Genomic DNA, 17,428 nt, shown 5'->3' with positions numbered 1-17,428 from the left:
CATCCCCAATCCTGCTCATGAATTTCTGGGTTGCTTAGGTAGGTCCTATGCACCCAACTCACCCAAATATTTGTGATTGTGGGTACAAAGCAGAGTTGAGAGCAACCCAGAGAACTTTCATGTTAAAACAGCAAACTCATCAACTACCCAGTTGCTAAATTAAGGTCATTTAGGATGGCAATTTTTGACTTGTCTTCAGAAAAGCTACACGTACCTTGATTTTCTTAAGCTTGTAAAGGAAATTGGGTTCATGAAGCAACTATAAGGTGAATAAAAAGCCCAGAAATCAGTCAGCAATGCTCTGCTGCAGAAAGATAAGAATTTCTCAAGTTCTGAGCAGTCTTAGCCTTGTAAATCTACAACCAGAAAGTGGGCTGGACAAGATTAGAGCTCAGATTGGTCACCAAAAGCCAGAGAAGTATTCTCAGAAATAGAGGATGAAAGTCAGTGGACGAGATCACAGAGCTTTACATGCACGTAATTCTTGCTTATTACACAAATTAAAAATAGTGGGGAAAGAGGTTCAAAGCTGTTGTTCAAAATGGTTTGCACAAAAGGGAGCACTGGCTGAGAGAGAAAAATATCACATTGCTGCAGGAAAACCCAAACCCCAACACTTGGGCACCAACTCCAGCACAGCACACAGGCCACGTGAAATAGTTGAGTTCTCGTTGGCCTTGGTGAATCACAGGAGAACGGAAAGGGCTCAAAAAACGTTACCTCTTGGGAAAACAGAGCTGAATTTTAACTAGAGAAGGAGCAATGAAAGAGGAACAATAGCAAACTTTAGGTATGTAAAGGTCTGTTGCATAAAAGGAACCTGAAGGGAAGTTCTAGCCAGGTGGGGATTGGTCTCTTCTCCCATGCAGTCAGCAATAGGACAAGGGGGCATGGGCTTAAACTCTACCAGGGGAAATTTAGGCTGGATATTAGAAAGAAATTCTTTACAGAGAGAGTGGTCAGGCATTGGAATGGCTGCACAGGGAGGTGCTGGACTCACCGTCCCTAGAGGTTTTTAAACTGAGATTGGACATGGCACTTAGTGCCATGATCTAGTCAATGGACTGGAGTTGGACCAAGGGTTGGACTCGATGATCTCTGAGGTCTTTTCTAACCCAGTCGATTCTGTGATTCTGTGAAAAGAACCTGTTCCCTGTGGCCTGGGGGACACTATAAAGGGCATTAAGAGAGACAGAGGAGAATACGGTAGGAGACCCACTAACAGTGAGGACAGGAAAGCACCAAATAAAATAAAGAGAGGAGTCTTCTGCCTTACAGCCCTTCCAGGCACTGAGGCAAACATTTTTGCAGTTATTGCACTCCTTTACAATCAGAAATGCCAAACTTCCTCGGCAACACCTTTCTGTGCTTATTTCATATTCCCAAGACTAAAGGTCCCAGTGAACGCTTGGAACAATGAGGCCTTTCCAAATTGAAATCAGACTCACTTCATCCACAGCAGAAAACCGCTCAATTTTGCCTCACCCAAAACAAGGTAAAAAGTTCTGTGACCCTAACGAGCAGATTGCTTTATTTCCATAAATTAAATTGCCTTTAAAATACCACGGGATTATTTACTTGTTCTAATTACAAACATGTGACTGCATTTAACCCCTGTGCTTGGCAAAGGGACCATTTTGCATTAACGGCAATTAGTCAGGGTTTAATCTCAGCTAAAACCAGCTCAGTTAAGAAACACGAAAAACCCCAGCAACCTAGCACAAGAATGGCAGCCAACTCCACAATTTCATGCAGAAAACTATATTGGCAGAGTCCAAAAGCACCAAAACATGGGAAGACGCACCCTGTGCAAAAGCAGAGAAGCTTCCACATAGAGATGGATGGAAACACATGGACTGTGAGGCTTGCTCTTTTTGAATGCACTGTATGTTTTAGTTGCACATTATTTTTTTTAATGCAAGGCATGTTTTGATATAAACATCCAGATTATAGAAAGTTTTATAGCAGTAAAAACACATCTATATGCTTAGATCTATTTTACAAGATTGCAAAGCCAAACAGAGACCAGGCTTGAAAACAGCATCTCTTGTCATACAATCAAAATATTGTACACGCAAGTTCGCCACGTTCACCAGCATCAACACCCAATTTGTCAAACTTCAGTGTTAGAAGTTTCTTCTAGTTACAAATGAGAAACAGGAATTCATCCATAATGACAAGTGCTTCTACCCTACAGACATCTCACTGAGGGGCAAAAATGCTGAATGATGCTTTTGAAGTCATATGAGAGTGTAAGACCACCCTTACTAAAATATATATAAATTACGCTTTGAACTTTGGCCAAGAGTTTCAACAATTAGATTTCTAGAGAAATCTCCCTCCCTTCTGGCTTAACTGTACAGTAGGTACATGACTACATGACCAGAACCTCCCCACTTTATTTCCAATTATTCCAAGATTGGAAACTCTTCAAATAAAATCATTATTTTCTTCAGAGCCATTATATGAATAGTTTGAAGACATAGCTATGTTTTAAAAGTCCTCTTAGATAAAAGAAATAAGAGATGCTTCCTTCAAGAGCCAGCCTTCATCGCACAGATTCCAACACACCGCCATGGGTCAGCAGATACACTTTAAAAGCCGCGTGTTCAGAATGACAGAATGGTCTTATGAATTATTTCGATGCACTCTCTGATTTCATCCTCCTTAATGATGAGCGGTGGTGCCAGCCGAATGATATCGCCGTGCGTGGGTTTGGCGAGAAGTCCGTTATCACGAAGCCGCAAGCACACCTTCCAAGCATCATAATCTGCAATTTAATGGAAAAAGAAAAACACGGCGTTTACGCTACAGCGGAAAAAGCGGCAAAATTGTAGCACGTGGGGACAGATTGCCGACTGTTTGCTATCTGGAAGGGAAAAGATGAAGTGTGTTCACAAATGGTCACTCCAGAGCAACTCCCTGGAATTGGCGGTGAACATGCAAGACTGCCGCAAACCTGCAGTTTGTCCGAAGGGCCTCACAGATTTGCCTCCAATACACCAAGTTTTGCTCCTTCCCAGCTGAGGGTTTGTCTAGATGTAGCAATAAATTTAACACAGGGAAGCGTGCAAAGGGGAGGCAGGAGAACACCTGGACAGGACCTCAGACGAAGTCACATTTCTGCATGGATTTCATGCATCGCGGGCGTATCTTGGGAAACCACCTCCCTGCAGCATTTTGCCACTTGGCATATTCATGACACAAATAATCATCTGTTCTGGCTTCTAAGCAGTTTTCTGATATAATTCAAGGTGTTAATCCCTAGAAACTTGTTCTCAGTCATGACCTTTTTCCTTCCTTGTACCCTCTTGTATTCATTGTTCTCTAACTATCTGGAACAACCAAGCTCGGCCAATTCTTCCATAGCTGACAGAAATGAGCTCTGCAGATGTGGCCACTTTTCTGCAGGTGAGGAGACAAAAGGTATTTTTTGGAAGCTACATTCACCATCAGGCTTGAACATCATCATATAATAAAATAACTCAAATTATTAAAAATAATTATTTGGATATACTTGCTAAAAAAACACCTATTTTTAATATCATACTCACTTGAATAAATTTTCAGTAGGTACTACAATACTATAACCAAGATCTGAACCCAAACATGATGCCTATAAACCATCCCCCATACTCCATTAAGATAATTCTAATTTAAATTTAAAAGATTTTTTTCATGCTATGATTGTGCAGTTGATGATACTTCCTTACCTTTCGTTTCCCGAATTACAATTGCATTTAAAAGTCCTTTTCCTCTTACACAAGTTACAACATCAGACGGTGTCTTCATGAGCTCATTCCTTAGTATGTTACCCATTATTTCTGCATTTTTAACCAACTCTTCCTCTTCAATTACCTAAAGGGAAGTCAGACCTACAGTCAACTGAAGTGCACTGCATTTGTTTTATGTACCATGCTGGAACGGATGACAAATGACATTACAATTGCTGAGATACAAAAGCTGCTGCATCTGAAGTGTCACTGCAAAGGCTGCACATCCAAGCAGATCAGTATTAAGCCTTTATTCATTCATGTTTACAAGAAACAATAATCTCTTTGAAATCTTATTCTAAATTAGCTGCTTTTCATTTGCCATTATTTACAAGTAAACAGTAAATCTCTGAAGATTCAGTCTGTCCACATCCACATATTGGGTAATGATGAGGCTTTCCCAGTGACTTGTATTAAATGCAGTCAATTATGCAATCACAGAATAATTAAAACAGGGACTCTGGACAAGACATTTTACTATCTTCTGTTTGAGCTCCAGTAGCGTATACACATTACCAAGCTCACAGAGCGATAAAATAAGCCAATTTAGAAATGTCTTTGTGAAATTAGTGAAAATATTTGAATGAATTTACATAAGTGTCTTGAAACTTCCCATAGATAAATTTTATTTTGTCATTTGAGACACTGAGACCATAAAATACACAGAAATCAGGACGCATTTCCAGTAAAGACTTCAGAATTTGGTTTGTGATCTATGCAGTTGACCACTATCAATTTTCTACATTTAAAGCTAGATTTCTACTTGTAACGTAACAAATTCTATCATTAAAGCAAGGATCATGTCAGTGTGACACCCTTTTGTTCTTTGGGCTTCAAATCTCTATTACTACACACAAACCTCCAGCGCTGCCATCGCAATGCGGCAAGCTAAGGGATTTCCTCCGTACGTAGATCCGTGTTCCCCAGGCTTGATGGTCAGCATAATGTCATCATCACACAGCACTGCTGAGACCTGAAATGGGAAGGTCAGCCCATTAAGTTAGAACAGTAAACTTCAATATCTCAGAGTAAACTTTTCCTCAAGGTTCAGGAAAAGATAATTTTCAGCCTATGGTGATAAATTACATTTAGACTCTTGGTTCTGTATAGAGGAGAACACACCTGATAATCACATATCAGCTTAATCCCTTATATACATGTAGCTATAGGGGTAACATATCTAACTACAGCTGAGGGGCATTTCTCCAAACTGAATATGATTTCAAGAGTTCAAGCTCCAATACTCTGTTTAACAACTCAGAAATACCTTAAATTGGCCAAAAGAGTTCAAGACATAATTTCCAGCCTAAGCAGCAGGAATTTAAGTCACTCCAAAAGGATAAAAATCAGTCATGTGGGCAAGCCAAACAAGTGAAATAATGCCAGTTGTTCAGAAATCGCTTTGTGATAGAAGTTTTACCACACATTAGTGTTTTTTTCCTTCACATCTAATAACCTGCCACCCAAACAAGTCAAGTATCGACATCATGGAAAGTTCAGGACACTGTATAGCCATATAAAGGTATTATTATGTATTCCATAATTCTCTTATGCGTCTCTCACAGGTTGGACTATCTGGGTCATAAATCACAGTTAATCCCGTGAACCGCAATTTTCAAGTACAACAAACATCAGATTTATTGTCCTTCCAACTCTAGATTTTCAGTGTTTATTTACTTCAAAACCATGATTCAACAAATGGATATTTCTTTGTTACTCACAGGATATAAGCCACCAGAAAGGGCCTTTCCAAGAAGAATCAGATCAGGTCTCACATTTTCATGGTCAACAGCCAGCATCTTCCCTGTTCTGGCTAAACCAGTCTGTATTTCATCAGCAATGAACAGAACCTGGATAGAGACAAAAAGAAAATAAATCCACATGTGGAGAATGATTTCCACTCCCATTCCTAACTCAGTTCTAACAAGACAGTGTAATTGTGCACAGTGAGTGAAAAACCTTCCAGTTGCATTACACTAAGTCCACAAAGGTCCTTCCTTTACCTCCCCTAAGACTTCTGGACATACATGTATTATATGAAATGTGAAACTACTTACAAGTGAACATACCATCCTCTCTCCAACATGTTTAGCATATTCTTCTCTAGATAAGGCATAGTCTACATAGGGTTGGACACTGTCCAACTAAAATCTCTTTGTGATATTACAATGAGTGGGATATCCAAAACGTTAAGATTCATCTATCTTTCCTCTCAATTTTTGCAACTCTGCAAGTCTTGTTGTCTGATGTCTAAGTGTCTAAATAATGCTGAGAACCTAAATACAAGGTTTTGATATTGTTTTCATAAGCAGCACTATTGTCATATACTGCTATTTGTAAAGTAGCTTTTTTTTTCCCAGAGGTATCACAGCAATAATGAAGAAAATTTTATTAATTATATGCCAATACCTTCCTCTGAAGGTAAAGAAGGAATTATGAATAGCACTTAGAAATTAAGCATCAGGATCCTATTGGAACAGAGATCACTGACTTTTAAATCAGACAGGGAACAAAGGGAACAAAAAGCTGTACACCAGCAGACTTTTTTTGTTGTTTTTGTACTAAGGATGTGGCCTGGGCCTGTGGGAGACGCTGACCAAATAATAAGGAATTAGGCAGCACAGCAGCCTGCCTGTGAGAAGTAGCAGTACCCACAGACAACTGAAGGGCATGGAAATATATACAAAACACACATTCCCACCCTTCCAGAGACACCGAATGCAAGTCTAATTCAGTGTGACTTCACTAGCAGAGAACAGAAATTAAGGACCAAACAATCTGTTTTCAAAACTAAACATTTCTTAGTAAAATTCAGATTGGACGTAATATTCAGAATAGGAGTCAGAAATGTGGTATGAAAGAGAATCTGAGAAAAAAGTCAAACAAAAAGATCTCTGCTCTTCAGAGATCTTAAAAGAACATTCATCAGCATATGACCATTCTCTTCAGTGTCTCATTCTGTGACCGGTTGCTTTCGCTAACTCTTGGTAGCACTTATGCACTCCAGCAACAAGGTCCCTTGACAGCCATGGCAGAACCACTGCAGTAATGGGCTTCTGACCCAAGGAACTTCAATTGTGAATAAGAAATTAAAAGTTAAGTTATTTTAAAATAAATGCAGTTTCAAGAACATTCATTAGAAATGTAAATCAGTAACAGCAGTAAGACGCAGTGAAAAAAACTGTGCACTGCTACATCCTGGTAAAGTATTGTCAGGAAATACAAGAAGTATCTCTACCCTATTTCACTGAAAGAAAGTGAATTTAAATGGTATATCAAGTCCTGTACCTTGCATACAAGGATGACCTTACAAGATATGCCAGTAAACACAGTGTGTAATGTTTAAGCCACCTTTTTTATAGCCAATTGCTTACATTGTGTTTCGTGCAGAGGTCCCGCACTCCTGTGAGATAACCTTGGTCAGGAACAACCACACCTGCTTCACCTTGAATTGGTTCAACCATGAAAGCTGCTACATTGGGATCTTGGAGGGCCCGCTGGAAAAATGGACATATGGAGAGGAAAGACACAAAGAAAAAGCTTTTAGATCAAATTTAGAAAATATGGAGACGAATACACATAACAGAACTTAGCTCTAACCCTGGTGTTACATCTCAAATGATGTTAACAGTATTCATGTCAGGCTGTTATCCCATCTCAGTTCCAGCCTATGTCACTATTCACCTCCAAAAATCAGCTGGTGTGCTTGCTTGGGAAATTACAAACCTTAAAAACTGCAAACCCAGACAAACAGATTACCGGATCAGTCCACAGATTACCTTCGAAATACACTCAGTTTTGCATTACCCCATACAAGACAAACAATTACTCAACACTTCCCCAGTACACCTCAAACAAAAAGGAATGGAGCCTCTCCAGAACAATTTTGTCACCTTAAAGCAAAGTCCACAGCTACATTCTTGCACCATCACGTTCTAAAAGGTTTAGAAATCCACGAGACTCAAGAGATATAATAATCCCCAGCATGAATTTGCTACAGCTTTTCTCAGTATTGCCCCATAAACAGAACAGATTCAGTTAACAGTCTGATGGACGTGGATCTGAATTTCAGGTCTCCAGGGTGCATTCAAAGCCTCGATAAAGCTGGCTGAAAGCCACTAAATACTTACAAGGCTTTCACAATGGGCAGCCTTGCGCAGGTTCAAATCTGAGTAAGCTTTTCCACTCTGCAAATATAACAGACTGAGAGACCTTTTTTTCTCCTAACCAAACTCAAGCATCTCTGTGTCATAAACCCTCCAACCTCCACAGACGGTTCACTTGCACTAAGCAGACCCAACAGAGGACAAGCCAACTTGTCACTCATGGAGACGATGTACCCAGATGAGGAAAAGTGGTGACACCAACATTCCTAGTGTTTCAGGACTATCTGTGTTTGACTGGAACCCTCTTGCTTACAAGGACCGAAGCCCAGCACCCTACAGGTGCCATCAAGCACCATCTACCCCGTAAACCTAAACTCACATTATGAGGGTGGGATTATTTTCAATTAATCAAGGTCAACTCTTCCCAACAGCTTGACAGGCTGCATCTCAGAAAAGCCAGGGAAATGCAGAACCACTAGTGTTTCAGTAGCTTAAGTGAAACACCAGTTTTAAGGATGCTGCGAAACTGGAAAGCCTTGTTTGTGACTGCAGTGAATTCTGGTCATCTGGTTATGGAAGAACACACAGCGTTTCTGAGGCAAGTATGTAAAGATACTTGTTTCAGAATCCAAGTCCTGACTTTAGAATGTATGTTACTGATCTGAATTCCCTCACTGTTTATCTGCTTTTGTACCTTGAACATATTAGTGACATGGGAAATGAAACAGATTGTGTGGTTTTCCTTTTACATCCTAAAGCCAAACTGAAAATCAAAACCAAAGCAGACTTTACACGCATTTTCTACATGTAATTATAACATACATATTTCTTATATATGTCTAGATACATGCATCTTGATGTCAAATCACATATTTCAAAGGATAAACTTCTGATTTTCCAAAGAGACACAAAGTGATTTCTTACAAGAGAACCAAAATTGTCAAATACCTCAAGAGCTGGTAGGTCGTTGTATGGGATCACTTCGAAACCTGGCATAAAGGGTCCAAATCCATCATAGCTGGATGGGTCGGTAGAACTAGAGATAGCAGACATGGTTCTGCCCCAGAAGTTGCCAGCTGAAAAAAGAAAAATAAAGTGGGGGATTGTTATAAAACAGATGAAGAGACAGAACGGTTTATGGGACATCACACTTTCCATTTGGAAATGCATTTTAAGAGCTGTCTGACACTAGAATGTTAGCAGCCTTCTGATAATTGTTAGCATTTTACATTGATGCTATAAATATATTATATTGCTATATCAAAACCGAAAGATAGTTATACTGTAAGACCTGGCAAGTATACAAAACAATTTCCATAAGTTCTGTTAATAGTCTGAAAGATTAACAATACCTCAGAAATAAACATCTTTTGAACAAACAGGTGCAGCTTTTACATAAACACTACTCATTAAATGTAGAAAAAAAGCAACCACCACTCAGAATTGAGATCCTAAATACAAAGCTGCCAGCAAACCTAAGTCAAAATATACATTTCTGTGCATTTCAGAGACCCAGGAGAAGCCATTCACATTGGTAAAAACATTGTGACATTGCACTATTTCATGTAGAAACATCAGTTAAAATGTCTAGGAACCAACTATCACCAAGACTATGATATATTCATCTTAATATTTCAGTTAAATAAATATACTCTCAGCTAATCACTAATAAGGTGCTTAATAAGGCTAAGGAAGATTAAAGGTTCAACACCTTCACAGCCTTACAAGCCTTTTCTTTCTTCCCCCCCCAGTTTCTTTGTCCAACTGCGATCCCAGGGGCAGAGACTGTTCTCAATGCGCAGGAAATCCTGAAGTTAATTATTACTGACGCAGCCGGCTCCAGGCACCGAGGTAAATAGCATTACAGTGCTGCCCACAGCAGAACAATCCCGGCCAAGCTTTGCCGAGGCACATGTTTGTCACCTCAAGGTTATGTCGGTGCACCCTCTGCATCCTGAAATAAAGACTGAATGGCACAAAGTGGGGCCGTCTGTCTGCAGACAGCTGTCTGTCTGCCCCTTCACGCTCCAGTCTCCATGCTGGCCCACAGAATTGGCATCAAAATCTCCGGACTGATGTTTAAAGTCATTTTTTTGTTCTGACCATAGCTACCCAAAAGAGCTTTTTTCTCCCAAAATGCTGGATTATGTCAAGAAAAGGACTGCTATTCTTTTTTCCAGCTACTTGGCACATAATTATATATTGTGGTTAAGGGGATGGGATCATAAAAATGGAGAGCATATCCAGTTTATCAAGAAGAGAAAGCACTCCGTGAAAGTTAATTGACTGAAGAGCAAAACAAAATATATATGGAAGGAAGGAGAAATACATTTGCTCAAAGAATTCCTAGAAGAAAAAAAAATATCTAATCGGTCCTAGAAACCATAATGCAACATTCAACTATGAATTTCAATTTATAAACACTATCTAATGTTCAGATGCTATATGTTCCAAAAGTCAAAAACAGTACTTGCAGCTGTAGCAATTACAAAATATTTAAGTAGTAAGCTTTACTCTGGAAGGTTTTATAAAATCCAGAAGCACTGAAAAACATTAGAACTGACAAAAATACTTCACCTATAACCAAAGAATACCAAATGTAAGTTATGTGAGTTAGACTTTTGTTTAAGCCAAGCACAATAGTCTCTTCAGGAACAGGTCACTTCTCCCTGTTACAGAGCCAAGCAGAGCAGGCAGATAAAGCGAGGAAGTACACCATGTATTATATATAATCAGGACTTTCCATTGTTTACTTTAGCAATATTGCTTTCACTTTCATGATATCATCAAGATTACAATATGGCTTTACTGGGTTAATGCCAACTTGTGGAAGACATTAAGAATGCCGAAGAAAACCACTGGTAGGGGAAGCCTAAGATGGAAGGGGATTTAACCCAACTGTGACATTTATGAGAGGGGTGGCAGCAACTGAAAAACAAACTCAAAGGAAACATATATGAAAATCAACTAACTAGGAATAAAAAGCAGTTAAAAGAGCATCGAGGACTGAATGCACCTTCCATGGGACTTCAGGCAGCCATTCATCATTTTTTGACAACTAAAATAAATAAACTACAAATAATCTCCACTTCATACATTCAATTGCTGTTGATAAAGCTTTATAAACCACCACATTAACTATAGTTTCCTTCCTGGATTTAAGTTCATTGTTGCATTTCCTGTGCAAAATCAGACATTATCAGCAGCTCCTGACAATGCACAACTGTCCTCATCACCTCTCGATGCATGGGACTCCATGAGGAAGAAGACCTGAAATCGATTTGTCATGGGAATTACATCCATACCTCTGGCTTTTACAATCAATTCTGTTAAGATCACGTGTTTCTTAAAGGACGTTACTTTTCAAAAGATGTTTATAATTCACTGTAGCTATTTAAGGCTAAAATCAACTACTCAGAAGCATATACAGAATATTCTGTCAACAGAATATATTTAAGACTGAACTTCACAATTCAGAAGGAGGCACTTTGAGAACCTTAAGGTCCTGCAAAGACCGTTGTAGCCACAACAGTAGTTTTTTAATCAGACTCTGCAACAGCAGATATGCGAGTACAACAGACTGTTGAAAGACTGAGATCTTGACTTAGACTATTAAAATGTCAAAGGGTGCAGAGACCTTCAACAGGCTTGCTTCAGTGAAAAAATAACAAGAAATCCAAACAAAGACATTAAGAATACGGCAAAGCAATCACCACAGCTACAGGAGAAAAGAGCCAGTGTCTAGAGCTCTCTTCTTCAATCCCTCAACTCATAACACGCACTTAACATACCTGCAAAAATAATTTTTGCTTTGTATTTTGGAATTCCTTTCACGGTGTAAGCCCACTTGCGAGCCAATTTACAGGCAGTTTCTCCAGCTTCCACTCCTAAAACATAAAGCAATCTCATTATCACACTTACACAAAACAGGCTATCGATGCAGTACCAAATATTACAAAACAATTAAATCTCACAGATAAGAAATAAAATGGAAATATATATTTTTTTACCTGTGTTCATTGGAAGAACTTTGTTATAATTGAACATTTTGGTGACCATCTCCTCGTATTCGCCAAGTACATCGTTGTAGAATGCCCTAGATGTCAGGGTCAGTTTTTCAGACTGAGCTTTCAGAGCATTCACAATCTTTGGGTGGCAGTGGCCTTGATTAACAGCGCTGTAAGCACTCAGAAAGTCAAAATACTTCCTACCTTCAACATCCCACACATAAATACCTAGAAAAACAAAAGTATAGTAAATATACAAAATAAAAGAAAACCTGAGATAATACTAAATGGTATAAGCTAATAGTTATAGTGCACCCTAGTCAAATATAAACAGTATTCTCACTGTTCCATAGGGCATACCAGAAAAGTACTTTAACTGCCAGATAAACATTTGATAAGGAGAGCAGGTGTGACACAGTACAAATAAATGTCCAATGAGGAATCAATAAAAGCAGCATTTCCCATATAAAACTGCCATCCCACTAAGTTACTAAGGAGTATGAGACTATTACTTCCCCTTCAAGTCCTTGTTTTGAGTCCTAAAAAGATGATAGAGAATACTTTTGTAAGAGAATTAAGAATAAGAATTGGAGGTCATTAAAAAGAACCCAAGTAGTCTCAAAACTCAGAGGGTGAGAGCTTTGAGTTGTCAAAACATGTAGTGATAAAATAAAACTATTGGATCACTATGCTGGTTACATTTGAATACAAAATCATAGAATTTAACCTGCAGAACAGAAAAGGCCCTTAAACAGAAAGACCAGAGAAGATTTAAATTAAGCAGTGATACAGGAACAGTACACAAGGACTTTAACAGGGGTGTCCAATAGACCTTTTCATGCTCACGTTAACATTGAAACTTTCCACACAAAGTAACAGAAGAAACAAAGTTGCTTGAAACTTTCTTGCTGATTATTCTAAAAATTATCAGAACTTAGACCTCTACTTAAATAAATCATTTTAGAGAGACTACAGTTTTATCAGGTAGCCTCACACTTAATCATTGCGTTCTTTAACCTGTAACCAGATGTCCTTATTTCATAAATTATCTCAATCTCCCCTGCCTCCCTGAAAAACCCAAAGATTCAGAAATTTATTAGGTCAAAATCATTATGTCATGATCCCACGCCTTTTACGCACACACATCCCACCTACGCCGCTCAGGGAAACGTAAATAAAATACCTTTTCCTTTCTCCAGAGCAACTGGTAGTGGATGATAATTGTGGGCACCATATTTAGCCTCACGCTCAAATATGTATTCAGAGGATACAGGTCTTTGAATGGTTTTTTTGGTGGCAACTGAGTTAGCAGAACCCAGTGAGCTGTGAACACCTCGGCAGAGAAACACGATGCTCTGAGGGCGGGTTAGCTTGGAAAACATCATTGACTTCAGGTCTGCTGCTACAGATCTGGAAAAAAACAGAAAAAGAAATAAAGTTAATAATTAGCACTAAGAGCATTTCAGAAGAAATGTACGACGCGATTGAGGTGGCTTTACTGCCAAGATTACAAGTTTCTCAACTCTTTTGCAATTCAATGAAAAAAGCTGATATGAAGTATAATGAATGCGGTACTAACTTCAAATAAGTTTGGGGTGTTTTTTCTATTTTAACGTATACTCACAGTAATAGAAAGGAAACTATTATGTGTAACCTATCAAAGCTATGAACTAGTCACATCGTTTTTCCTGTAACAGTGTTCCTTTTCCACTGTGCCTTAAATTATGACTAGATTTATTAATAGAAACTATGATAAGAAAGGTAAATTTATCGGACTTCTTGTGCTACTTAAATGCCTGTTGCCTAACAAAGATTTCCACGAGTTAAATCTTGTCACAAAATCATAAAGTAAATAATATAACACTGGAAAATAGCACCTGACCCAAACAACGTTTAGCTGATTATATTATCAAATTTCATAAAGGACTGATCAGTTTTAGCAGAGATCAGCTTTAAAAAGCAAAATCTGTGACCTTTTCACATAACTTGCATTCTTGACGTTAAAACACCCCAAGGCACTCACTGTTAGTAGCATTTTAAGACCTTCAAAAGTAGATGGAAAGTAATAGTATGTCAAATATTAATGACTGTTATAGCACCCTGTATTTTCTTACTAAAATTCAGGGATACCCCCTTGTACTGTTAGCAGCCAAGTGTAATCTGAGGCTAGAGTTTCACGGGACAAATGCACGAGCGTTTCCTCCTTGTCTTCACCTCTGTCAACATAAAGATATAGAACAGACCCAGAGAAGACATTTGCTTTAACAAGACCAAGAGTTATCAGAGCTCAGGTTTCTTGCCTTCCAGAACATCACACTTAGAAACAACAAAATGTATCAACCCAAAGGCAAGATCACAGATTACGCTGACAATTACCCCGTTTATCAAACACAACCTCCCTTGTAACACACTGTGCAGCAAACTGAAAAGCTAAGAAACCTTGATACTGGGAAACTACCTAGCAACAAAAGTATACTGTAAAACTTAAGCAAAATGTACTTGATATTTAATATCAACAGGAGAACACAGGCATGCTTTACACAAGGGTGCTGTTATTTCAGGCTGCTTGCGGAGACAGAAATATTAAGTCACAGAGTTATTCTAAATTTATTTTGGATGTGTCACCATAAACAGAGCGGCATTTCTTTCAGCGGACTCCTCAGATATTGCATTGCTTCTCCCCAGTTCTAAGCAAAGCCAGAGGGCTATTTTCTGCATCTACTGAATCAGCTCGCCCTTCCAAGTCTTTCAGAAGAGTTAATGATCTCCATTCCAGCACGAGATGATCAGCAGCTTCTCATCTCTGGGCATTTTACCAGTCATCATGAATGCCACGTCTTACTTTGCAAGACTGTTACTCAAAGCTTTTGCAAGTTAAAGAGACAAATACCTATCTGTGCAAGAAAAAATGTTGGCAGAAACTCAGGTCAGCTGCACCGCTCAAAATTACAACTTGCTTTACTCCTACAATTTAATTGGTCTGTGACACTCCGGCCCCTGGCACACCTCCATGGCACAGCAGCTAATTTCTTAACAAGCTTCTGTATTTTTGGAGATTTTCCAGACGTTCCTGAAATGAAAGCTGTAAAGGAATGAAACTTTACTCCGCCTGTATCAGAGAGCTACCACTGTGCACAAAGAATTACAGACTAGCCATTTGAGGTTCTTCTTTGACTTCGGGCTGGAAAATCTTAATCAGAAATTTTTAAAAGGGCTTTCCTGTACATGAGGAGAAACGTCCTGCAAACTACACTGGTGAGGGCACATCATTTTAACTGGCGTGTGGAGGATTATGTGGAGTAGGGCTGAGCGAAGCTGAGAATTACAGATGAATCTAGAGTTAAAAGGCGAAGAAAAATCTGGTTTTCATAATTGGCAATACAAGACGAATAGAAATTTCCCGAAAGAGGAGGAGCACAATAAGGGAAAGAGAAAAAAAAAAATAAAGAATAAAAATAAAAGCAAACCACTGCCAGCTTTGAGGAAGTGAGAAATATGATCATGCGCTGCAACACGCAATACCAGAATCAGAAGCCAGGGCATTTCACCAAGTGAAAAAAGTCTTGCATCAGAACAGAAAAAGCTCAAAGCACAGCTGGAAAACATACTTGAACAACTTTGCTCAACTATTCAGCAAGAATATCCAACCCAGAGCCTGCAGACTTCACATGTAAATTGAATGGTTGTGTATACCCAATCCTTTATGTACACGGAAATACACCCCAAGGTAAATAGCATGTATTATCAAATACATGAAAAAAAACCCACTCAGATTCACGTTGATACAGCGCAGAAGAATCCGCACCACTGTATACAAAGGGAACGAACATTCAAGAGGACAAGCTATAGCAGGCGCGTATCAGCCTGGACATGCCAAACCACCTTTTCAGACTAATACCACATCACAAACAGCCCAGGACCCAGACTGGCAGCCAGGAACGAGCAAGCGGTGAAATACCAGCCTCCCCTCTCCACCCCTCAGCCAAGGCAAAGCCTGGATTCTGGGGACACCACCCTGGACGGGAGCAGGGCTGAGAGCAGGCACAGATGAGAACGCTGGATCTCTGGCACCATGTCATGCCTACCCCCTGGGGAGAAGCTCCGCACCCCCGGCTCCATGTCCTGCCCACCCCCTGGGGAGAAGCTCCGCACCCCCGGCTCCATGTCCTGCCCACCCCCTGGGGAGATGCTCCGCACCCCCGGCTCCATGTCCTGCCTACCCCCCGGGGAGAGGCTCCGCACCCCCGGCTACCCACACAGCAGCAACGCCCGGGGGGGCGGGCAGGCGGCGTCCCGGCCCCGCAGCGGGTCTGCCCCGTTCTGCGGTGAAGCGCTCCTGGCCCCGCCGCAACGCCTTGTCCCGGGGGGCAGCCTGAGCCCTCCCGTTGCCTTGGCAACTGAGCCTGCTGTGGCTTCTTCACCCTCCGCCGCCGCGGGCCGGAACCCGGGGCAAGGAGGCTCCGCAGGAGGCAGGAATAGCCCCCGCGGGCCCGGTCGGGCCGCCCCCGCCGCGCTGTACCTGCCGGCTGCTGCTTCTCTGCCCGGAGCCCGCGGCGAAGAGGCGGAGGCGGCCCCGCGGCAACTGTCACCGCTCCCCGACCCGCCGCACGCCACGCCCCTGCCTGCCTGACGTCCCGCCGCTTCCACGGCCGATTGGCTACCGCTGCAGATTGACGGCCTCCACCCCCTCGCCCCGGCACTCCCCGTGCGGCGGCACCCACGTGCTCAGCCAATCAGGGTGGGATGCCGGCACACTCGCGCGCCAAGGCCCCGCCCAGGTGGCCGCTGGCTCCGTTCCCTCAGAGCCCGCCCGTCCCGTCCCTAGGGTGAGGGGGCTGTGCTGAAATGGGCCTCGGGGACAATTTTTGCAGCCATAGAAGTCCTAACCCCTTCGAGAGGCCGAAGCCCCCGGCTCTGCGAGCTTCGTGGGCCGAGCCCAGCGCCCTCCCGCCGGCTATCCGGCCAGCCGGCCCCGCCGCAGTGCCAGGCGGCCCTTGGCTGGGAGTCACTGTGGTGAAAGAGCCAGGATGGAAAAATTTTGGGAGGAACTGAGGAGACATTTTTGGAAATGAGAAGTGTGTTCCTGTGTAACATCACCTAGGTGTTCCTGCTCCGGCGTGGGGGTTGGTATGGATGAGCTTTTGAGGTCCCTTCCGATCCCTGACATTCTGTGATTCTGTGATTGTGTGTGAAGTGCAGGGGATGACTGTGGTAACTCAGCTGCTCCCTCAGGATAGCAGCGTCTGCAGGGCCTGACCTGTATCTTATGAGAAGTGACACTGTGAAGATAGCAGAAGCCAATCTGTGCGTGAACTTCTCCCTGCTTCTTTTATACTTGAGGATCTGTGGCTTACAAAAAACAAAAAATTCAGGGATTCGTGAGCCAACAGTGTGCACTGGCAGCCAAGAGGGCCAACAGTGTCCTGGGTGCATCCAGCACAGCGTTGCCAGCCGCTCGAACTGCTCTGCTCTGGGGCAGCCTCGCCTGGGGCACTGTGTGCATCTCTGGGTGCCACAGGATAAAAAGATATTAAGCTGCTAG

At 41.4% G+C, this 17,428-nt stretch overlaps 1 protein-coding gene across 3 annotated transcripts; it reads right to left on the bottom strand.

Annotated features, from left to right (window-relative positions):
- Positions 1-1,871: 1,871 nt before the first annotated feature.
- OAT (ornithine aminotransferase) lies at positions 1,872-16,583 on the bottom strand. Of its 3 annotated transcripts, none has more exons than XM_065066768.1 (10): positions 16,406-16,583; positions 13,070-13,296; positions 11,890-12,114; positions 11,671-11,766; positions 8,828-8,955; positions 7,148-7,270; positions 5,495-5,623; positions 4,633-4,746; positions 3,714-3,858; positions 1,872-2,770 (listed from the first exon to the last, which is right to left on the bottom strand). In XM_065066768.1, exons 2-10 carry the CDS (start codon positions 13,269-13,271, stop codon positions 2,610-2,612), a joined length of 1,323 nt encoding a protein of 440 aa, XP_064922840.1. In that variant the 5' UTR covers positions 13,272-13,296; positions 16,406-16,583; the 3' UTR covers positions 1,872-2,609. The 3 variants fall into 3 exon arrangements, with proteins under 3 accessions (XP_064922840.1, XP_064922842.1, XP_064922841.1); XM_065066770.1 differs by lacking the exon at positions 16,406-16,583 and adding an exon at positions 16,143-16,297; XM_065066769.1 differs by lacking the exon at positions 16,406-16,583 and adding an exon at positions 14,777-14,963.
- Between the last annotated feature and the right edge of the window lie 845 nt (positions 16,584-17,428).

Source organism: Columba livia, chromosome 6 (genome assembly GCF_036013475.1).
Source record: "Columba livia isolate bColLiv1 breed racing homer chromosome 6, bColLiv1.pat.W.v2, whole genome shotgun sequence".
Classification (NCBI taxonomy): domain Eukaryota; kingdom Metazoa; phylum Chordata; class Aves; order Columbiformes; family Columbidae; genus Columba; species Columba livia.
This window is presented reverse-complemented; position numbering and strand designations above follow the sequence as displayed.